Here is a 25,047-nt window from a genome sequence, read left to right on the forward strand (position 1 = left end):
AGTGAAAAGTGAAAGTGAAGTTGCTCAGTCGTGTCCGACTCTTTGAGACCCCATGGACTGCAGCCCACCAGGCTCTTCTGTCTATGGGATTCTCCAGGCAAGAGTACTGGAGTGGGGTGCCATTGCCTTCTCCCAGAGATACCTGGAGTAACAGGCAAATTTGGCCTTGGAGTACAGAACAAAGCAGGGCAAAGGATAACAGAATTTTGCCAAGAGAAAGCACGGGTCATAGCAAACACACTCTTCCAACAACACAAGGGAAGACTCTACACATGGACATCGCCAGATGGCCAATACCGAAATCAGATTAATTATATTCTTTGTAGCCGAAGATGGAGAAGCTCTATACAGTCAACAAAAACAAGACTGGGAGCTAACTGTGGCTCCAATCATGAGTTCCTTATTGCAAATTCAGGCTTAAATTGAAGAAAGTAGGGAAAACCACTAGACCATTCAGGTATGACCTAAATCAAATCCCTTATGATTATACAGTGGAAATGATAAATAGATTCAAGGGATTAGATCCAAGAACTATGGATGAAGGTTCATGACAGTGTACAGGAGGCAGTGATCAAGACCATCCCCCCCAAAAAGAGATGTAAAAAGGCAAAATGGTTGTCTGAGGAAGACTTACAAATAGCTGTGAAAAGAAGAGAAGAGAAAGGCAAAGAAGAAGAGGAAAGATATAACCATTTGAATGCAAACTTCCAAAGAATAGCAAGGAGAGATAAGAAAGACTTCCTCCATGATCGCTGCAAAGGAACAGAGGAAAACAATAGAATGGGAAAGACTAGAGATCTCTTCAAGAAAATTAGAGATACCAAGGGAACATTTCATGCAAAGATGGGCACAATAAAGGACAGAAATGGTATGGACTAAACAGAAGTAGAAGATATTAAGAAGAGGTAGCAAGAATACACAGAAGAACTATACAGAAAAGATCTTAATGACCCAGATAACCACAATGGTGTGATCACTCACCAAAGCCAGACATCCTGGAATGTGAAGTCAAGCGGGCCTTAGGAACCATCACTACAAACAAAGCTAGTGGAGGTGATGGAATTCCAGTTGAGCTATTTCAAATCCTGAAAGATGATGCTGTGAAAGTGCTGCACTCAATATGCCAGGAAATTTGGAAAAATCAGCAGTGGCCACAGGATTGGAAAAGATGAGTTTTCATTCCAATCCCACAGAAAGGCAATGCCAAAGAATACTCAAACTACCGCACAATTGCATTCATCTCACATGCTAGCAAAGTAATGCTCAAAATTCTCCAAGTCAGGCTTCAACAGTACATGAACCGTGAACTTTCAAATGTTCAGGCTGGATTTATAAAAGGCAGAGGAACCAAAGATCAAATTGCCAACATCTGCTGGATCACTGAAAAAGCAAGAGAGCTCCAGAAAAACATCTACGTCTGCTTTATTGACTGCACCAAAGCCTTTGACTGTGTGGATCACAACAAACTGTGGAACATTCTTCAAGAGATGGGAATACCAGACCACCTTACCTGCCTCCTGAGAAATCTGTATGCAGGTCAAGAAGCAATTAGAACTGGACATGGAAATACAGAGTGGTTCCAAATTGGGAAAGGAGTAGGTCGAGGCTATCTACTGTCACTCTGTTTATTTAACTTATATGCAGAGTCCATCATGCAAAATGCCAGGCTGGATGAAGCACAAGTTGGAATCAAGATTGCTGGGAGAAATATCAATAACCTCAGATATGCATATGACACCACCCTTACAGCAGAAAGTGAAGAAGAGCCTCTTGATGAAAGTGAAAGAGGAGAGTGAAAAAGATGGCTTAAAACTCAGCATTCAGAAAACTATGATCATGGCATCTGGTCGCACTCTTCAAGGCAAATAGATGGGGAAACAACAGAAACAGTGAGAGAGGTTGTTGTTGTTGTTGTTGTTGTTGTTTGCTCCAAAATCACTGCAGATGGTAACTGCAGCCATGAAATTAAAGATCTTACTCTTGGAAGGAAAGCTATGCCCAACCTAGACTGCATATTAAAAAGCAGAGGCATCAATTTGCCAACAAAGGTCCGTCTACTCAAAACTATGGTTTTTCCAGCAGTCATGTATGGATGTGAGAGTTGGACTATAAAGAAAGCTAAGCGCCAAAGAATTGATGATTTTGAACTGTGGTGTTGGAGAATACTCTTGAGAGTCCCTTGGACTGCAAGGAGATCCAACCAGTCCATCCTAAACGAAATCAGTCCTGAAAAATCATTGGAACAACTGATGCTGAAGCTGAAACTCCAATACTTTGGCCATCTGATGAGAAGAACTGACTCATTGGAAAAGACCCTGATGTTGGGAAAGACTGAAGCAGGAGGAAAAGAGGACAACAGAGGATGAGATGGTTGGATGGCATAACCAACTCGCTGGACACGAGTTTGAGCAAGCTCCGGGAGTTGGTGATGGACAGGGAGGCCTGGCGTGCTGCAGTCCATTGCATCGCAGAGTCAGGCATGACTGAGCGACTGAACTCTGGGAAACCTGGCGTACTTGCAGTCCATGGGGTTGCAAAGAGTCGGGCATGACTGAGTGTCTGAACAACTACAACTACTGAAGCCTGTGCACTCTAGGACCCACGAGCTGCAACTACAGAGCCCGTGTGCCACAACTACTGAAGCCATCATGCCTAGAGCCTGTGTTCCACATCAAGAGAAGCCAGAGCAATGAAAAGCCTGCAGACCTCAACAAAGAGTAGCCCCCACTGGCTGCAACCAGAGAAAGCCTGTATATAACAAGGAAGATCCAGTGTAGCTAAAAATAAAAAAATATTTTAAATGGTGACTGTCTGCCTAGACTTCTTACCACCAGTCCAAGACTCATACTTCTGGGTTCTTTCTACCCATCCTCTGAAACATCCACAGTTGTCAACCTTCTGCCTGAACCACAACTGGAGTTTACAGTATTTGTTGGACAGCACCGTTTTCTGGCTGGGTCAAACCCCTGCTGTCAGACAAATTACCTTTCCAGTCCCTGCTGCTGCTGCTGCTGCTGCAAAGTCGCTTCAGTCGTGTCCAACTCTGTGCGACCCCATAGACGGCAATCCACTAGGCGCCCCCGTCTCTGGGATTCTCCAGGCAAAAACACTGGAGTGGGTTGCCATTTCCTTCTCCAATGCGTGAAGGTGAAAAGTGAAAGTGAAGTCACTCAGTCGTGTCCAACTCTTCACGACACCATGGGCTGCAGCCTACCAGGCTCCTCCGTCTATGGGATTTTCCAGGCAAGAGTACTGGAGTGGGTTGCCATTGCCTTCTCCGTCCCAGTCCCTGGAACACCCTAATTAGCAGATCTAATACTGTATCTCAGTTCTTCCCCTCCACCCTGTCTGCTCCAATAATAAAGTTAGACCTAGGACAGTATTCTTTCCCTATAATGGAACTGGGGGAAAAATGAAACCTGCTTTTTATAGCACTGCTCTGGATATCTTGTTATTTACAAGACTACAACGCTTTCTGTAATAGTTTGGTTTAGCCACTTAAACTCCAATCCTGGGCTTGGGAGGAAAACATGTCATTTTTACTCCTGCTGCAATCATGTGTCCACCTATAACACATTGTATCCCTAATGATCTGGAGAACTCAGCTAACAGTTTAAGGGCTCAAATATTTTTTCCAAAATTGCTCCCCTATTCTCCTTGGGCCTGGCTAGGGAGAAGCCAGGACTGCTTGGGAGCCAAGAGGACAAGGGAAGAGTAACCAATTCAGCAGAAAGAACATCCTCTCAAGCAGGACAACAAGGAGAAAAAGAGTGCTAGAGTGTGGGGGGAGAATGTCAGTTTTTATTTTCATTTACCAATTTAATAATTTTCAAAAGATATTTACATATGAATCTCTAATATGTTAAAGAACTAGTCAGATGCAAAACCATCAACCCAAAAGAGATTTTAATTTCATAGCAAGGGATAATAAAACCCTTTACATTTTAATGATTACACCCCAAATTACATGCTTAGAATATGGTTCCCTTTAAGGAATGTTTTGAAGGACACATAGACGGTATACAAACAACTGCTGGAGAAAGACACAACCATTAAACACAGCCTCTATCTGCAAAGCTACCCTTTCCTTGGTGGAACTGCCCAGCTGCTAATTCCCTGGATCCTAAACCCACCTGAATATCTTGGCCTTCAAGTAGCCACTTAAAACCATTTCTTCCCCAAAGCACTTTCTGTTTCCCCAGATGCAAAAATCTGGCTCAACCACAGCCAACTAACATCTCAACAATCCCACCCCATCTTCCATCCTTCCATTGCTTGCCTGATCCCTGGAGAAGCATTTCCCACAAAGGGAATGCCAGGCTTAGATACTGCAATGTTTTCCTGCTGAGAGAAACCAATTAGCTATGGTTTCTATACCATAACTATACCCCCAAAAGCTAAACCCCACTAAATAGAGCAGTGTTTGCAAATCAGCAGCTGAAAAGACACAAGCTTAAACTGCAGAGACAAGCACTACATTTTCCTTAATCTGGAGGGCCCTTTACAACATGCCCTATGCTGTTCTTCTGGAATGTGACAAGATAAGGAACTAAATGCAAAGACCCTCACCCAATAAAACCTTATTGGCGTCACAGGCAAAGCAACCAGAAGTTGCTCTTTTCTAACCTGACCACCAGCCACAGGGCATAGAAGCCTGGTCTTGCGAATTTCAGTTCATGTGAGTAGAATTATGACTGTCCTTCCCACAAGAACTCAGTTTCCTATAACCTATAATGGAAAAAAAATCTAAAAAAGAATATATATATATATATATACACACACACATATATATATATGAATCATGTTGCTGTGATTTGCTATTTAATAACACAACATTGTAATCAACTATACTTCAATAAAAAATTTTAAAAAAAGAACAACTCAGGGACTTCCCTGGTGATTCAGTGGTTAAGAGTCAACCTGCCAGTGCAAGGGACATGGGTTCAATCCCTGATCTGGGAAAATCCCACATGCCACGGAGTAATTGAGCCCATGGGCCACAACTCCTGAAGCCCATGCACCTAGAGCCCGAGCTCTGCAACAAGAGAAGCCACTGCAATAAGAAGCCCACACACCACAACAACGAGTAGCTCTCTGGTCACCACAACAAGAGAAAGCCCTCACACAGCAATGAAGACCCAGCGTAGCCAAAAAAAAAAAAAAAGAAATCAGTTCCCCTATCCTGATCCAGCCCCCTGATAAGGAGCTCCTTGACACATCTCTATATCTACAGTCCCCTTGTCAAGATGCATGTGGATACATCACACACAAATTGTATATGATTCTTTTGTATAAGTCTTTTGATTCTCAATCAGAATCAATAAGTCATGTGTGGCTGGCATAAAAATTGCAGATGACCTGAACGCCAGTACTGGAAACTGGTCCATCAAAGCCTGGATCATAGAATTAGCCTGAGAAGATGGCTGCCTTTTGACCTTACTTCCAGGGTGATCATTTTAATCAAAGTGGAAAATAATTTATCATAATGTTAGGTAGGAAGTTAAGCATGAGCAACAAGGGGTGGCCTAGCTGAAAAGGATGCAAGCTGATCTCTAAACCCCATCCCAGGCATGCCCAGAAGAGCTCAAAGATATGCTACAAAAAAAAAAACAAAGACTTTTCCAACAACTGCACATGTGCCCTAGGCACACAGAAGATATAAACTAACCACAGGGGCTTCCTCAAGTAACCTTAGGCAGCTAGGAGCCCATTCATAAATATTTACACATATATACATCTGATGATAACAGACTGAATTATGGTGAGACATGCACAACAAAGCCTATTGTTATGTAACTTGCAACTGTCAATTGGCCTTGAGCATATGCCTATTTCCATTGCCTTTCTTGACTGGTGGTGGGTATAAGCCCTATTTTGCACAGGACACAACCAAAAGGAGGAGACGTGAAGTATAAAAAGGGGGAAGCCATGAGAGAGCATTACAATGTTTACACAGGTGTAAGCATTTCTTCTCTTGTGTTGTTGGAAGAGAGTGTTTGCTATGACCAGTGTGTTCTCTTGGCAAAACTCTAATAGCCTCTGCCCTGCTTCATTCCGTACTCCAAGGCCAAATTTGCCTGTTACTCCAGGTGTTTCTTGACTTCCTACTTTCGCATTCCAATCCCCTATAATGAAAAGGACATCTTTTTTGGGTGTTAGTTCTAAAAGGTCTTATAGATCTTCATAGAACCGTTCAACTTCAGCTTCTTCAGCATTACTGGTTGGGGCATAGGCTTGGATTACCATGACGTTGAATGGTTTGCCTTGGAAATGAACAGAGATCATTCTGTCGTTTTTGAGATTGCATCCAAGGAATGCATTTCAAACTCTTGTTGACCATGATGGCTACTCCATTTCTTCTAAGGGATTCCTGCCCACAGTAGTAGATATAATGGTCATTTGAGTTAAATTCACCCATTCCAGTCCATTTTAGTTCACTGATTCCTAGAATGTCGCCGTTCACTCTTGCCATCTGCTGTTTGACCACTTCCAATTTGCCTTGATTCATGGACCTGACATTCCAGGTTCCTATGCAATATTGCTCTTTACAGCAACGGACCTTGCTTCTATCACCAGTCACATCCACAACTGGGTATTGTTTTTGCTTTGGCTCCATCCCTTCATTCTTTCTGGAATTATTTCTCCACTTATCTCCAGTAGCTTATTGGGCACCTACCGACCTGGGGAGTTTCTTTTTCAGTATCCTATCATTGTGCCTTTTCATACTGTTCATGGGGTTCTCAAGGCAAGAATACTGAAGTGGTTTGCCATTCCCTTCTCCAGTGGACCACATTCTGTCAGACACAAGAGAAGACTCTACACATGGACATCACCAGATGGTCAACACCGAAATCAGACTGATTATATTATTTGCAGCCAAAGATGGAGAAGCTCTATACAGTCAGCAAAAACAAGACAGTGGCTCAGATCATGAACTCCTTATTGCCAAATTCAGACTTAAATTGAAGAAAGTAGGGAAACCTACTAGACCATTCAGGTATGACCTAAATCAAATCCCTTATGATTATGCAGTGGAAGTGAGAAATAGATTTAAGGGACTAGATCTGATAGACAGAGAGCCTGATGAACTATGGACAGAGGTTCATGACATTGTACAGGAGACAGGGATCAAGACCATCCCCATGGAAAAGAAATGCAAAAAGGCAAAATGGCTGTCTGAGGAGGCCTTACAAATAGCTGTGAAAAGAAGAGAAGCAAAAAGCAAAGGAGAAAAGGAAAGATATTCCCGTTTGAATGCAGAGTTCCAAAGAATAGCAAGGAGAGAAAAGAAAGCCTTCCTCAGTGATCAATGCAAAGAAATAGAAGAAAACAACAGAATGGGAAAGACTGGAGATCTCTACAAGAAAATTAGAGATACCAAGGGAACATTTGATGCAAAGATGGGCACAATAAAGGACAGAAAATGTATGGACCAAACAGAAGCAAAAGATATTAAGAAGAGTTGGCAAGAATACACAGAACTATACAAAAAAGATCTTCACGACCCAGATAATCACGATGGTGTGATCACTCACCTACAGCCAGACATCCTAGAATGTGAAGTCAAGTGGACCTTAGAAAGCATCACTATGAACAAAGCTAGTGGAGGTGATGGAATTCCAGTTGAGCTATTTCAAATCCTGAAAGATGATGCTGTGAAAGTGCTGCACTCAATATGCCAGGAAATTTGGAAAACTCAGCAGTGGTCACAGGACTGGAAAAGGTCAGTTTTCATTCTAATCCCAAAGATGGGCAATGCCAAAGAATGCTCGAACTACTGCACAATTGCACTCATGTCACACGCTAGTAAAGTAATGCTCAAAATTCTCCAAGCCAGGCTTCAGCAATACGTGAACCGTGAACTTCCAGATGTTCAAGCTGGTTTTAGAAAAGGCAAAGGAACCAGAGCTCAAATTGCCAACATCTGCTGGATCATCAAAAAAGAAGAGAGTTCCAGAAAAACATCTATTTCTGCTTTATTGACTATGCCAAAGCCTTTGACTGTGTGGATCACAACAAAGTGTGGAAAATTCTGAAAGAGATGGGAATACCAGACCACCTGACCTGCCTCTTGAGAAAACTGTATGCAGGTCAGGAAACCAACAGTTAGAACTGGACATGGAACAACAGACTGGTTCCAAATAGGAAAAGGAGTACATCAAGGCTGTATATTGTCACCCCGTTTATTTAACTTATATGCAGAGTATATTATGAGAAATGCTGGGCTGGAAGAAGCACAAGCTGGAATCAAGATTGCTGGAAGAAATATCAATAACCTCAGATATGCAGATGACACCACCCTTATGGCAGAAAGTGAAGAGGAACTAAAAAGCTTCTTGATGAAAGTGAAAGAGGAGAGTGAAAAAGTTGGCTTAAAGCTCAACATTCAGAAAACTAAGATCGTGGCATCTGGTCCCATCACTTCATGGGAAATAGATGGGAAAACAGTGGAAACAGTGTCAGACTTTTTTGGGGCTCCAAAATCACTGTAGATGGTGATTGCAGCCATGAAATTAAAAGACGCTTACTCCTTGGAAGGAAAGTTATGACCAACCTAGATAGCACATTAAAAAGCAGAGACATTACTTTGCCAACAAAGGTCCGTCTAGTCAAGGCTATGGTTTTTCCAGTCGTCATGTATGGATGTGAGAGTTGGACTATAAAGCTGAGTGCCGAAAAATTGATGCTTTTGAACTGTGGTGTTGGAGAAGACTCTTGAGAGTCCCTTGGACTGCAAGGAGATCCAACCAGTCCATCCTAAAGGAGATCAGTCCTGAATATTCATTGGAAGGACTGATGTTGAAACTGAAACTCAATACTTTGGCCACCTCATGCGAAGAGTTGACTCACTGGAAAAGACCCTAATGCTGGGAATGATTGGGGGCAGGAGGAGAAGGGGACGACAGAGGATGAGATGGCTGGATGGCATCACCGACTCAATGGACAGGAGTTCGAGTAAACTCTGAGAGTTGGTGATGGACAGGGAGGCCTGGCGTACTGCGATTCATGGGGTCGCAAAGAGTCGGACACGACTGAGCGACTGAACTGAACTGAAGCATTTCTTGGTATGTAAATTTTACTTCAAAAGAAAAAACCCTAAAATATTGAAATCTAGTTAATGGTATAGGACTCCCCTGGTGGTTCAATGGTTAAGAATCCACCTGCCAAGGCAGTAGACAGGGGTTCAATCCTCAGTTCAGAAAGATTCCACATGCTGCCGGGCAACTAAGTCCATGCACCACAACTACTGAGCCCTCGTTCCCTAGAGCCCATGCTTCGCAACAGGAGAAGCCACTACAATGAGAAGCCATACATTACAAATATAGAGTAGCCCCTCCCTGCAACTAGAGAAAGACTGAGCCCAGCAACAGAGACCCAGAGCAGTCAAAAATAATACATAAAATTTTTAAAATAAAAATAGTTAATTGTATTATGCTGAAGTAGGAGGAAATATCCTGATGTCTACAACTTACTTTGAAATGCATCCAAAAAATAAGATGAATTGGAATAACAGATATGTGATAAAACAAGTACAGTGAAATATTAATAACAGAATCTAGGTGGTGGGTCAAAAAAAAAGGAGCGGGCCACTTTGCTCATAGACTGCTGCCTCTCAGTTCAAAGGCTCACAAAACAGAGACATAACACACGACAATGTGGCTTCTCACCTAAGCACCCTAACGCAGATGTTTTCACCAAGGGCACCAACAACCTCCATACTGCCAAATCAAATGGCCATTTCATGGTCTTTCTTGACCTTTGTGCTGCATTTAAAACCACTGACCACCATCTCCTTCATTAAGATTTCCCTTCTCCTCAGGTATAGTGGTATACAACACTTTCTCCTGGATTTCTTCCTACCTCTCTAATCATTCCTTCTCAGCCTGAGTCTTGAATTCCTTCCCCTCTGCCTATCCTCATACAGACGTTGGTATTTCCAAGGATCTTTGTGTTGTCATTGCCCTTCTGACTCTATGTACTTTCTTCCAGATTTTATCCACAGCAGTGGCTTCCTATTGGATTGAATAGTATCCCCCCAAATTTCATGTTGACCTGGAATGTATGAATGACCTTATTTGGGAAAATAGGGTATTGGTAGATGTAATCAAGCTAAGATGCAGTCATCCTGGATTAAGGTGGGTCCTAATCCAACATGACTATTGTCCTTATAAGAGGTATATTTGCACAGAGAGAGAGAGACAAAGTGGAGAATGCCATGTGAAGACAGATGCAGAGAATGAAGTGACACATCTACATGCCAAGGAATTCCAAGGATCATCAGCACCACCAGAAGCTAAAAGAAACACAGAACAGATTCTCTCTCACAGCCTCCAAAAAGAAACTAACCCTGCGGACACCTTGATTTCAGACTTCTGGCCTCTGGAACTATGAAACAATAAATTTCTGGAGAATTTTTTTTGTGTGGTGAAATCTATGTAAAATGAAATTTGCCATTTTAACCATTTTAATTGTACTTCAATAGCATTAATTACATTCATCATGTTGTAAAACTATCACCACTATCTATTTCTAAAACTTTTGCATCATCCTAAGCAGAAACTCTGTCTCCATTCCCCCCTGCTCAGCCCCTAATAACCTCTATTCTACTTTCTGTCTGTATGTGAATTTGCCTATTCTAGGTATCTTATACAAGTGGAATCACACAATATTGGTCCTTTTGTTCCTGGCTTATTTCACTTAGCATAATGTTTTCAAGGTTCATCCATATTGTAACATGTATCACAATTTTACTCATTTTCAAGTCTGAATACTCCATTGCATGGAAACCTATTTTATCCATTTATCTGTCAGTGGACACTTGGGCTGTTTCCATCTTTCAGCTCTTATAAATACTGCTGTAATGAACACTGGTATACAAGTATATGTTTGGGTCCCTGTTTTCAGTTCTATAGGGTATACCCCTAAGAGTGGAACTGCTGGGTCACATCAAAATTCTATGTTTAACTTTTTGAGGAACTGCCATTTGTTCAAGAGGATGGGTGTGGGTAGGTGGGAAGTAGAGCAATCTGGAAGAGATACAATAATTTGGCTAAGAGAAGGAACAGAACAACTGACCCAGGCCCAGATATCCCCATTTTAGAACATAAGGAAAGTAAGACTCAGCATGTCATGGTCAAATGAATTGTCTGAAGTTACCCAGCTAGCAAAGCAAGTGGCAGAGCTAGAATTTTAACTGAAGCCTGAAAAATCCAAAGCCACTGCTCTATCTATCATTCTACCTTGCCTCCATGTTATATTTTTCCCAGGTCTACCATCAAGGTCCAAAGATTTGTTTTCACTCCTCCAACCTTCACCATATTCCAGCAACCCTAAACTACCTTGCCCTGAAGGGGCCATGCTTCCTCTTGCTTCTGAATCTTTACACATAAAACTGTCTGGTATGCCATGTACATCAGCTTCTTCCCCACTGCTTAATTCCCACTAACCTTTAAAAGTCAGTATTTTTTTCTTAAGAAGACTTCTCTGACAACTTCCCCCTTAACACACACACACACACACACACACACACACAATCTGGATTGGGGACATACCTTCTGTTTTTATATCTATCATATGAAATTTTTCATGTCGTCATATGAAACTGGTGGCTCAAACAGTAAAGAATCCGCCTGCAATGCCCAAGACCTGGGTTCGATCCCTGGGTTGGGAAGGTCCTCTGAAGAAGGGAAAGGCTACCACTCCAGTATTCTTACCTGGAGAATTCCATGGACAGAGGAGCCTGGCAGGCTACAGTTCATGGGGTTGCAAAGAGTCGGACACAACTGAGCGACTCTCTCTCTCACACACACACACGATTATAAGGACATGTATGTTTTTCACCACTACATTCTAAGCAACCAGCAGAGTGAGCTGGTCCACAGGAGGTATTTGGTATATGTTCACCAAAGGCATGCAATGGTGAGATTAGGATACTCAGAAAGTTAAGCAACTTTCAGATACAGTGGGCAGTCTTTTGTCTTTCCAGGAGTTTGCAACTCTCCAAGAACTTCACTAGCAGACTATAATCTGACTGACCATCTAAGACCTGAAGGTTTGAAAATCACTGCCTTCAAGACAGGATATGAAGCAGAATTCAGAGAAAGCCACTTCAACATTAACACAATTAAAATAATTTTTATAAGCAGCCTTATTTAAAAACAGCCTTGTTCTGGTAGCTGAAACCTCAGGCTACTAGAGATCTTAATGGAGGAACTTGAGCTTAGCTGTAAGGCCCAGCAGAAGCTTAGATCCTGAGACATAACTGCTGAATTTGCACAGGTTTTTCCAGTAGTCATGTATGGATGTGAGAGTTGGACTATAAAGAAAGCTGAGCCCCGAAGAATTGATGCTTTTGAACTGTGGTGCTGGAGAAGACTCTTGAGAGTCCCTTGGACTGCAAGGAGATCCAACCAGTCCATTCTAAAAGAAATCAGTCCTGAATATTCATTGGAAAGACTGATGATGAAGCTGAAACTCCAATACTTTGGCCACCTCATGCGAAGAGTTGACTCATTGGAAAGACCCTGATGCTGGGAAAGATCAAAGGTGGGAGAAGGGGACGACAGAGGATGGGATGATTGGATAGCATCACTGACGCGATGGACATGAGTTTGAGTAGGTTCTGGGAGTTGGTGATGGGCAGGGAAGCCTGGCGTGCTGTAGTTCATGGGGTCGCAAGGGGTCAGACATGACTGAGTGACAGAACTGAACTAGCACAGGTAGCACGGAGGCACCAATCCCCAGTAAGCTCTCTCTCAGAATATTCCCCTGTGATAATCACCCAATGTATATGGGTTCTCCACTGGTGAAACTGTGAAGGATATTTGACCAACCAAAGTAAGCTACGGAACATCCACTTGTTCATCAAATATGTATTAAGCATTTGCTGTGCTGTGCTTAGTGGCTCAGTCGTGTCTGACTCTTTGCAACCCCATGGAGTGTAGTCCACCAGGCTCCATGGGATTCTCCAGGCAAGAATACTGGAGTGGGTTGCCATGTCCTCCTCCAGGGGATATTCCCAACCAAGATATCGAACCCAGGTCTTCTGCATTGCAGGCGGATTCTTATCACATGTCAAATGTTGTGCTAAACACTGGAGATACAGCTAAGAACATAACAGGTCTCTCTGCCTTCATGCAGCTCATGGTACAGGAGACTGACATTTATCAAAGAATCACATAAATAAGTAGCAACAAACTGTTGTAATGGCTGTGAAGGAAAAGTATAGAGGGCTATTAGAGCATATAAGAGAGGGGCTCAGGGATGAAGAGCAGTGGGCCTCAAACCTTACAGAATTCTATTTTAACTCGTCAGGTTTGGTCCTTGCCGAACACACCCAAAGGATAGAGGTCATAAAGCAAAGACTTATAGGGAAAAGGCAAATAACAGAGAGGTGTGAAGCTGCTATATGAAAAGCAACACTGAAGAATATGCCCCCACGTAAAGGAGGCAAGCTGTAATTTATCTCTGGATGGTAATTCCAACACAGGAATAAGAGCCCAGAGTTCTCAGGAGTTGGCGTGGCAGCCCTGCCGCATGTTGGGACCAGGGTCCAGTATGGAAAGCCCATCATCCTGGGACACGGGGTGGAGCTGGAAAGGTGGCCGCCCCCTTGCCCATCACACACAAGCTCCTGTGGAAACTGGTGTTAAACCATTCACAGATAAAAATAAATGGAAAAAAAAAAACCATTCACAGAGGACCAGCTTCCACGTCTGGGTTTCATACTCAGCAGAGCAGCTACCTCCCTGCAATCTATTGAAACTCAGCCCTCCAAGGGCTTGTAAAAATAAAACAAACCAAAGGCAAAATGAGAAATGAGTTTTAAAAAAATGTAGTAAACTAAGATTTAAAAATTAAAAATTTATTTTAAAAAAATAGAAAGAAAAAAAGTTTAAAAATAAAGAGTCCAGAGTTGCCAAGATCTTCTGATAGTTGAAAAACAGTTGGAAATTCTGATTTTTATGTGACTTCTCCTGATTTTTAAATAGTAACTAATGCACACATGTTTAAAACACTGGGTCGGACAAATATAATTTATCTGTGAATGTGGCTCATGGACTGCCAGTTCATGACTCCTGGTTTATCTCAGAAGGAAAAAGTACCATCAACTTTGGCTGTATCCCTTCTCCAAATGCTTTCCCCCACCCCTACCCCAAAATGAGAGCCTAGGGCTCTGAGGATAAGACCCTACACAAGCTTTTCACATTGTCCATATATGTACTCTGTTTCCCCCTATTACCTAAAACAGTTAAGGCTTTCTGTAGTATTTATTATCTGTGTCACTGGCTTGGGAATCTAGACAAGAACTATCTGGACCAAACCAAATGGACCAAAAGAGATCCAAGGTTCTTAGTGCTCTTTCAGGTCCTCTGAACCATGTCAGAAAGAGAATATAAGGAGGCAAGAAGAGCAAGGCCTGCTTCAAAGGCAGACAGGGATCTGCCACCTTCTTTCTAACTTAAGATCTGAAAATTTTGGTTGAACTGGACAAATACCTTCTACCAGAAAAAACAGGAAGATAGCATCTCTTACATGTTAACAACATGCCATCAGAAAGCAGCTGAATCTGCTCCTAATTACTCCAGAAAAAGCAGCTAATTAATTATGCCAAAACCAAAATTATCTCTTTTTTTGACAGATAGGATGTGCTTTGGCATCCAGATAGAGTATACCAACTAATGTTCTTCAGCAGGAAAAAGTTTCATTATTTGGGGGAGCATTTGGTGGTTAACATCCTGACTGGCTCTTCGGGATAAAGTCTAACTAAAAATGAAAAATTTTCCAGGAACAATATTAAGTTCTTTTATGGTAGAAAAGAACTTGGTACCTCCAGCCCTCGATCTTTCAGCCCAAGGTTATCTGGTTAACTACGACACTGGAGCACAAAACTCTGGGGCTTCAAGCAAGCAATTAACCCAGAATTTGAACAAACCTAGGGTTATTTTGGAAAAAGTTCTGAACCTTCAAGTGTGCCTTCAGTTAACCTTCAGACCACCTTAGTGTGTAAACAGACAAGACTTTCCATTAAGACAAGAATATAAATCTAAAAACAAACCGTGACCTAGGTAGTAGTTACAATGATAATTCATTAAATTGAATATTTACATTTTCTTATATATGTCTTATATTTCAGAACAAAAATGTTAAAAAACTATTATCTTGCCCACCCTAGTGGCCAAAGGATAAGATCACCAGAAGAGGGTGGATGTGAAAGCTTGCTGAACAGACCAAAAAAAAACAAAAAACAAAACCCAAAACAAAACACTATAGCAACCATAATCCCCTACGCCTAGTAAATATCTGAAGTATGAGTACTTTAGCTATTCTTGCCTGGGAAATATTATGGACAGAGGAGCCTGGCAGGCTACAGTCCATGGAGTCACAAGAGTCAGACACAACTTAGTGACTAAATAACAACAAAAAATGGGTGCTTTATATTGTTACAGGAAAGAAGAGTCTAGACTCTTCAGTTCTATTCCATTGATCTCTATGTTTATACTTATATATGTATCCTGACTACCATAGCTTTGTAGTTAGTTTTGAAATCAGGTACAATGAGTCCTCCAATTTTGTTATTTTCAAGATCTGTCTTCTGCTTTTGGACAAGTTTGATATGTCTATTATCAAGTAGAGATACAGAGTAAATAGCTGGATACAAGAGTCTAGCGTTCAGAATAGGTCAGGACTAAAGACAAAAATGTGAAAATTCACAACATAAAGACAGGATTTAGGGACTTCCCTGGTGGTCCAGTGGTTGGGAGTCCACCTGTCAACGCAGGGGACACAGGTTCAATCCCTGGTCTGGGAAGATCCCACATGTCACAGAGAAACTAAGCCTGTGAGCCACAACTACTGAGCCACAACTACTGAAACACCCATGCTGTAGAGTCCATGCTCCCCCAAGAGAAGAGAACAAGGGAAGTCACCACAATGAGAAGTCCATACAAGGCTATGAAGAGTAGCCCCCATCTGCCACAACTAGAGGAAGCCTGTATGCGGCAATGAAGGCCCACTGCACCCCAAAATAAGTTTTTTTAAAAGATAAAATTTAAAACCAAGAACCTGAATAGAATCACCAAAGAAAGGAGTATAATTTTTTAAAATGGCATTCCAACATTAACAGAAAGAAGAATTCCAGCTAATTAATACAGAAAGAATGGTGAAATTAGAAAACCACCACTTTAATGAAATAACTGATTTGGATATTGATAATAATGATATTATTGATAATAATGATTAGCAATGGATGAAAGGCTGATGGGGAAGTGGGTATTCATAGGATACTAAAGTATCCCTGACATATTATTTATTCATCACAAGGGGGGAAATGCAACTTTGCAAAGAAGTGATCTGCCTATGACTACCTGAACTCACTGATCAATCATAAAATTACTAAAAGTAGAAAAATCAGACAGTGTATGTGTTGCAATAGGATATGTTGCAATAAGAAGTACATGACCTCACTTATGAAGAATTCTTGACAAAAATACTGAACCTTAAATCTTTTTGTTTTGGCTCTAGAATTTTTTTTAAAAATTTTTATTGAGATATAATCAACAAACAGCATTGTATTAGTTTCAGGTGTACAACCTAATGACTTGATATTTATATGTACTGTGAAATGATCACAATAGGTCTAGTTACCATCTGTCACCATACATAGATTTTTTTGTGATGAGAACTTTTTTTTTTTTTTTTTTTTTTTTTTTTTTTTTTTTTGTGATGAGAACTTTTAAGAATTTTTAAGATTTATTCTCTTAGCAACTTTCAAACATGGACTATTGTGTGTGTGTATATATATATATAGTTTTCCCTAGTGGCTCAGACAGTAAAGAGTCTACCTGCAATGCAGGGGACCTGGGTTCAACCCCTGGGTCAGGAAGATCCCCTGGAGAAGGGAATGGGAACCCACTCCAGTACTCTTGCCTGGAAAATCCCATGGATGGAGGAGCCTGGCGGACCCCAATCCATGAGGTCGCAAAGAGTCAAGACACGACTGAGCAACTAACACACACACAAGGCTTCCCTGACAGCTCAGTTAGTAAAGAATCCACCTGCAATGCAGGAGACCCCAGTTTGATTCCTGGGTCAGGAAGATCCCCTGGAGAAGGGATAGGCTACCCACTCCAGTATTCATGGGTTCCCTTGTGGCTCAGCTGGTAAAGAATCTGCCTGCAATGTGGGAGACCTGGGTTTGATCCCCTGGAGAAGGGAAAGGCTACCCACTCCAGTCTTCTGGCCTGGAGAATTCCATGGGGTTGCAAAGAGTTGGACACGACTGTGCAACTTTCACTTTCTCACATGCATATCTATATCTATCTATCTATCTATAAAATTATATACTATATATGGTCTTCCCTGGTGGCACTAGTGGTAAAGAACCTGCTTGCCAATGTAGGAGACCAAGAAACACAGGTTCAATCCCTGGGTGGGGGAGATCCCAACCCACTTGCCTGGAAATCCCATGGACAGAGGAGCCTGGTGGACTACAGTCCACAGGGTTGCAGAGTCAGATACGACTGAAGTGACTTAGCAAGCATGCATGCACTCATATGCTACATATGTGACTATTAACTATAGTCACCACACTGTACATCTCATCTCAGGAATTATTTATTTTATAGCTGGAAATTTGTACCTTTTGACCTCCTTCATTCATTCCAACCATCCCTCAACTTCAGCAACCACCAGTCTGTTCTGTTATCTATGATCTTGATTTTGTTTTTATTTTAGATTTCACATTAACAGTGAGATCATACAATATTTGTCTTTCTCTATCTGACTTATTTCACTTAGCATAATGCCTCAAGATCTATTAAGGTCCATCTCAAGGCTTTCGCAAATGGCAAGAATTCCCTCTTTTATGGCTGAATGATATCCTTCTGTGTGTATCACATTTTCTTTATCCATTCATTTATCAGTACTTTAAATTCAAATTATAGGGTATAGAAGAACAAGATAATGACACTACAGGAAATCATTAAACTAATCCAAATAATTGGCATAGAAATAAAAGTGGGGAGGGATTGTTCTATATTAAAAGAGGCTTAAGAAAATAATCTAAAAAAGAGTGGATATATGTATATGTATAACTGATTAACTTTGCTGTACACCTGAAACAAACACAACATTGTAAATCAACTATACATCAATACATTTTAAAAAAATATTAAATGTTATCTTAAAAAAAGAGGTTTACAAACTATAACCAAATGGAGCTTGTGGACCTTTTTAAGACCCTGATTCAAACAAACCAATTATTAAAAGATTTAAGACCATTTGGTAAATGCAAATATGGACTGTGTATTAGCTAACATCAAAGAATTGATTTTGTTAGGTGTGATATAGTACAGCAGTTTTGTAAGAATATATTCTTCTTTAGAGACACATACTGAAATATTTAAGGATGAAATACCATGGTGCCTGAGAATTTACTGTAAAGTACATTGGAAGAAAAAGCAACCAAGAATATGAGGTGGACTCAGCAGAATCTAAGCAGCAGCAACCAGTGAAGTAGGAAAAAAGTCAAGAGATTGAGGGGCCCCAGTGGCCAAATGAATCTAGCATTTTGTGGAGAACTGCTCTACTCTGTCAAGTACTACTGGTACGCAAAGGAAGAGGAGGATTATGAACTGACCATTAGATTTAGCTATATGAAAGTCATTGGTGACCTTGACAAAAGTAATGGGAGTAGAATGAAACAGAAGAAATAGTAGAAATTAAATAGAAATTAAATAGCAGAAGAAAGTGGGTGACACAGAGAAAGAGAACAGATGGGTGACAGCAAGAGAGAGTGGACAACATAGAGGACAAGCAAGTGGGTCACAAAAAGAGAGAGTGACACAGACAGTGAGTGACATGGGAGAGAGGGTGGATCATAGATAAATAGAGGTCAGATAACTCTGTCAGTCATCATTTATTGAGTCTCAGTTCCAAATGCACCCCTCAATACCTGCTCTATGATGACAGAATTCCTTTAAGCATCTCTCCTCTACAGCCAGCATGATGCTAAGATTTCTCAGTAAAGGATGCCTGAGGCACACTGAAGAAGGATGGGGCTCTCCTGAAGTTGCCAGTTGCTGCTGCGCAGTGGATGAGCAGAGTGACACACGGCCACTCACCCAGAACACGCAGTCCTTCATCGACCTTGAAGTCTCTACCTGGCCTGGCAGTAACCTTCTTGCACCCCTCTCTCCATGGAAACAAGCCACCTCAGTGGCTGCCTGTGCCCTTAGCCCCACCCCTTCTGTGCTCCTACACCATGGGTTTTGGAGTTTGGAATTAGCAGATGCAAGCTATTACATATAGAATGGATAAACAAGGTATATAGCACAGGGAACCATATTCAATATCCTGTGATAAACCATAATGGAAAAGAATATGAAAAAGTATATCTGAAACTATAACAACATGATGTTGTAAATCAACAATACTTGAATTAAAAAAAGTTTTTAAATCCTAAAGAATATATATGTATAAATCAATCACTTTCCTGTATATCAGAAATTAACACAATGTAAATCGATTATACTTTAATAAAAAATAATCTAAAAAAAAGAATGGCTAAGATGGTAAATTGTATGTTGTATTTTACAACAATTTTTAAAAACATTTAAATGTTCATTCCCCCATCCTTAGCCACCTGGTGAATGAACATTCCTTTCTCAACACCAAAGTCTCCTCTTGTGAGCCCTTCCCTCAGCCCACCGACCCTTGTAGTTGACCATTCCCTTTTGTAGTACACCTTATACCTCTTACACATTTATCAGGCAATATACCAATTGTGGTTTACCTATCTCTTTCCACCACTAGAGTATAAGCAATTTGGGGGCAGGGACAGTGTTTTACTCCTCTGTATCCCCTAAGCCTGGAGCTTGGTAGACTGGAAAGACCCAAGAAAAGCTTTTTTTGTGGGGGGGGGGGTATGTTAGAATTAATGTATATGTTCGTATATTAACGCACAACATGCACAAAAATCGTTGAAAAAATAAAAAGGGAAAATATTTTTACTACATATAATGTGAATTTTATATCTTTAATATGTTACTATATTTCAAAAAATTTAACTATTTCCAAACAGAAAGGTGAGTCCTCAACCCTGACTGAAAACGATACGTTAAATTATAAAAGCAAAATAGAATAAAGGAAAACATTTAAATTTAGTAAGAACAATACCATAATGTATCACCACTTTTCACGTATTGAAAGAAAATGGATTTCAAAATAGTAATTTTGTAAGCTGAAAACCCGAGAAAGCCTGGATCCATTGAAGTTCTAGCTCTTCAATCGAGTTCATTAGGGAGAGTTATTTGACCCGGCATCGGGGGCTCCCCAGGGTTTAGAAATCTGCAGATATTCCCACTCCCTCCTCGGAGGACAAGGGCGCGCGTCTCCTAAGGCTCCACCTCAGCACTTTGGGCCCCTGGGGGAGTCCAAGGGGCCTTCATCCCCACTCCCGGCCAGGGCCGGAGAGCCAGACCCGCCCATCGTCCCAGACATACCTCAGGTAACTGGAAGCCTGCTCCGGGCTTAAGGCCCCAGCTTCCGCGAAACCTCGGGACACCTCCATGACGCCTCAGAGGAGTTCCTGTATCTCGGCTGGGGATTGAATTTCGCTCGTTATCGCCCTGCGCATGCGCCATGCGATGGAGGCGGGGCCAGGCCAACCGTCGACGTCGGCGGCCAATCCGCTGTATCACGCTCTGGCGCCACCGCCTGAGCCCCGCCCGTGAAGGTCGCGCGCCTGCGCAAACGCGGGCTGGGGGGGTGTAGAGGCGGTCGCCAGCTCAGTGGCGCGGGGTGGATTGCGTCTTTTTGTCTCTTGCATTTCAATCCAGTCAAAATCATGCTGCGGCAGATTCGTGTGTGTGTGTGTGTGTGTGTGTGTGTGCAGATTCGTGTGTGTGTGTGTTTGCGGCAGATTCGTGTGTGTGTGTGTGTGTGTGTGTGTGTGTGTGCAGATTCGTGTGTGTGTGTTTGCGGCAGATTCGTGTGTGTGTGTGTTTGCGGCAGATTCGTGTGTGTGTGTGTGTGTGTGTGTGTGTGTGTGTGTGTGTGTGAGAGATATCCTTGTGAGTGGGGTAGACTGTCTCAAAGGATCTCAGTGTTTTAATGGCCCCTAGACAGCTCCTCCATGGCATCCCCAAATATCCTCCTTTCCCTGCTGGGCGATGTGAGCGTGCTTTAAATTCAAACACCCTAGGAGGCATAGACCTCCTTGTAGGGTAAGGGAGTTAGAGAAGGTGAGGTTCAGAAAAAGAACAACCGACACTTTACAGGAACAGATCACCTTTAATGAGGCGAGAAGGGGCAGCAGTCAGATTAGCGAGTTGCTGCGCTTATCCAAGAAAAGAGTAAGTATATATAGGCATGCATGTGGAAAGTTACTGTCTTAAGGAGGCCTGTTCTTCTCCAAGGTTGTTTGGAGTAGTTATCTCTTAAACGGCTGGGGCAAGGAATTTTGGAGATCGACCAGAGGCTGAACAGGTTGGGAGTTGGCTGTAATCAAACTTAATGTCCATTTTTTCCTTCGGGTGAGAGAGTTCTTTATTTTGCATAGAGTGGTGGGGAGGACCTGGAGGGGAGTTTTAACTCCAGGCTATTTTGAGCCATGTAACTTTCCTTCACTGGTGATTTAAATTTACTGTGAAGAGGCGTCTTGAAGAATCAAGCCAAAAGTCTCATTTAAGAAATAAGCAGTGGGACTTCTCTGGTGGTCCAGTGGCTAAGATTGTGCTTCCAATGTAGAGGATTCAGTTTCAAACCCTGGTCAGGGAATAAGATTCCACATGCTGCAATTAAGACCTCATGCAGCCAAATAAATAAATAAATAATTTTAAAAAGAAAAGAAGTAGTGCTGTGGTGTATTGTTGTTGCTGTTCAATCACTAAGTCGTGTCCAACCCTTTGTAACCCCATGGACTGCAGCACCCCAGGCTTCCTTGTCCTTCACCATCCCTTGGCGTTTACTCAAACTCATGTTCACTTAGCCAGTGATGCCATCCAACTATCTCATCCTCTATTGCTCCCTTTTCCTCCTGCTGTCTATCTTTCCCAGCATCAGGGTCTTTCCCATGAGTTGGCTTATCACATCAGGTGGCCAAAGTATTGTAGCTTCAGCTTCAGCATCAGTCCTTCCGATGAAGAATATTCAGGGATGGTTTCCTTTGGATTGACTAGTTTGATCTCCTTGCTGTCCAAGGGACTCTCAAGAGTCTTCTCCAACACCACAGTCCCAAAGCATCGATTCTTTACCACTCAGTTTTCTTTCTGGTCCAACTCTCACATCCATACATGACTACTGGAAAATGCATAGCTTTGACTAGACGGACCTTTGTTGGCAATGTCTCTGCTTTTTAATATGCTGTCTAAGTTGGTCATAGCTTTTCTTTCAAGGAGCAAGCATCTTTTAATGCCATGGCTGCAGTCACCATCTGCAGTGATTTTGGAGCCCAAGAAAATAAAACCTGTCACTGTTTCCACGTTTTCCCCATCTATTAACCATGAAGTGATGGGACCAGATGCCATGATCTTAGTTTTCTGAATGTTGAATTTTAAGCCAACTTTTTCACTAGCCTCTTTCACTTTCATCAAGGAGCTTTTTAGTTCCTCTTCACTTTCTGCCATAAGGGTGGTGTCATCTGCATATCTGAGGTTATTGATATTTCTCCCGGCAATCTTGATTCCAGCTTGTGCTTCTTCCAGCCCAGCGTTTCCCATGATGTACTCTGCATATAAGTTAAATAAGCAGGGTGACAATATACAGCCTTGACGTACTCCTTTTCCTATTTGGAACAAGTCCTCTGTTCCATGTCCAGTTTTACCTGTTGCTTCTTGAGCTGCATACAGATTTCTCAGGAGGCAGGTCAGGTGGTCTGGTATTCCCATCTCTTTCAGAATGTTCCTCAGTTGGTTGTGATCCACACAATCAAAGGCTTTGGTGTAGTCAATAAGGCAAAATAAATTTTTTTTCTGGAACTGTCTTGCTCTTTCAATGATTCAGCGGATGTTGGCAATTTGATCTTTGGTTCCTCTGCCTTTTCTAAATCCAGCTTAGACATCTAGAATATCTACTATATGTGTAACATGTACTGTGCATATAAGTTAAATAAGCAGGGTGACAATATACAGCCTTGACATACTCCTTTCCCAATTTTGAACCAGTCCATTATTCCATGTCCCGTTCTAACTGTTGCTTCTTGACCTGCATACAAGCTTCTGAGGAGACAAGTAAGGTGGTCTGGTATTCCCATCTCTTAAAGAATTTCCCACAGTTTGTTGTGATCCACACAGTCAAAGGCTTTAGCATAGTCAATGAAGCAGATGTTTTTCTGGAGTTCTCTGGCTTTTTCTATGATCCAACGGATGCTGGCAATTTGATCTTTGGTTCCTCTGCCTTTTCTAAATCCAGCTTGAACATCTGGAAGTTCATGGTTCACATACTGTTGAAGCCTAGCTTAAAGAATTTTGAGCATTACCTTGCTAGCATGTGAAATGAGCACAATTGTACAATAGTTTGAACATTCTTTGACATTGTCTTTCTTTGGGATTGGAATGAAAACTGACCTTTTCCAGTCCTGTGGCAACAGCTGAGTTTTTAAAAAATTGCTGGCATATTGAGTGCAGCACTTTAACAGCATCATCTTTTAGGATTTGAAATAGCTCAGCTGGTATTTCATCACCTCCACTAGCTTTGTTCACAGTGATGCTTCCTAACACCCACATGACTTTGCACTCCAGTATGTCTGCCTCTAGGTGAGTGACCACACCACTGTGATTATCCAGATCATTACGACCTTTTCTGTATGGTTCTTCTGTGTATTCTTACCATCTCTTAATCTCTTCTGCTTCTGTTAGATCCTTGCCATTTGTTATTTATGGTGCCCATCTTTTCATGAAATGTTCCTTTGGTATTTCCAAGTTTCTTGAAGAGAATCTAGTCTTTCCCATTCCATTGTTCTCCTCTGTTTCTTAGCATTGTTCACTTAAGAAGGCTTTCTTATCTCTCCTTGCTATTCTCTGGAACTCTGCATTCAGTTGGATATATCTTTCCTTTTCTTCCTTTCCTTTTGCTTCTCTTCCATTCTTAGCTATTTTTAAGGCCTCTTCAGACAACCAGTTTGCCTTTTTGCATTTCTTTTTGTTTCAGATGGTTTTGGTCACCACCTCCCATACAAGGTTATGAACCTCCGTCCATAGTTCTTCAGGCACTCTTGTCTACCAGATCTAATCTCTTGAATCTAGTCGTCACCTCCACTGTATAATCATAAGGGATTTGATTTAGGCCATACCTGAATGGCCTAGTGGTTTCCCCTACTTTCTTCAATTTAAGTTTGAATTTTGCAATAAGATCATTTTGGCTCATGATCTGAGCCACAGTCAGCTCCAGATCTTGTTGTTGCTGACTGTATACAGCTTCTCCATATATGGCTGCAAAGAGTATAATCAATCTGATTTCAGTATTGACCATTTGGTGATGTCAATGTGCAGAGTCATCTCTTGTGTTGTTGGAAGAGTGTTTGCTATGACCAGTGTGTTCTCTCGGCAAAACTGTTAGCCTTTCACTGATTCATTTTGTACTCCAAGGCCTAACTTGCTTGTTACTCCAGGTATCAGTGGTGTAGGTTCACCACCATTTCTTTGGAAGCTCCAATGTAAATGCAGTCATATTTTCAAAAGCAGACCTTAGGGCTTTCAGATAACGCGGTTACTGAGTTTCAAGTGGCTTCCTTGTGTGATACTAAATAGTTTTGTGAGCCAACAAAAATTGTTCTTGTTCATATAGTGGTAAGAACATGACATTATGATTCCTCAAGGAACTAATTAACAGTTATCATTTGAAAACTCACCTATTGCCCCTGTCACATGCCTACCACATGTCCAGAGGATTTTAAACTTTTTTTAAATTTCATAAGTCATTCAGAGTTAAAAAGGAAACTGAGAGGAGATGGTCTGCTCTCCTGGTTTATATGACTTTAAATCATATATTTATATACTTTAGGCCCTCTGTTATGAGGGCTTTTCCCCATTTTTCAGATGTGAAAAT

The 25,047-nt window shown here is 41.6% G+C and overlaps 2 protein-coding genes across 3 annotated transcripts in view; one reads left to right on the top strand and one right to left on the bottom strand.

The window, feature by feature from the left end:
- ERCC6L (ERCC excision repair 6 like, spindle assembly checkpoint helicase) overlaps positions 1 to 20,617 on the bottom strand; it is a 32,253-nt gene extending 11,636 nt beyond the window's left edge. The window contains exon 1 of the mRNA XM_065915231.1: positions 20,505 to 20,617. Coding sequence (XP_065771303.1) covers positions 20,505 to 20,572 — 68 coding nt within the window. The 5' untranslated portion in view covers positions 20,573 to 20,617. The remainder of the gene's footprint in view (positions 1 to 20,504) is intronic.
- The window catches only part of PIN4 (peptidylprolyl cis/trans isomerase, NIMA-interacting 4), a 1,195,450-nt gene that overhangs the window by 26,539 nt on the left and 1,143,864 nt on the right, over positions 1 to 25,047 (top strand). The gene's annotated exons all lie outside the window — the stretch shown is intronic.

Source organism: Muntiacus reevesi, chromosome X (genome assembly GCF_963930625.1).
Source record: "Muntiacus reevesi chromosome X, mMunRee1.1, whole genome shotgun sequence".
Lineage (NCBI taxonomy): Eukaryota > Metazoa > Chordata > Mammalia > Artiodactyla > Cervidae > Muntiacus > Muntiacus reevesi.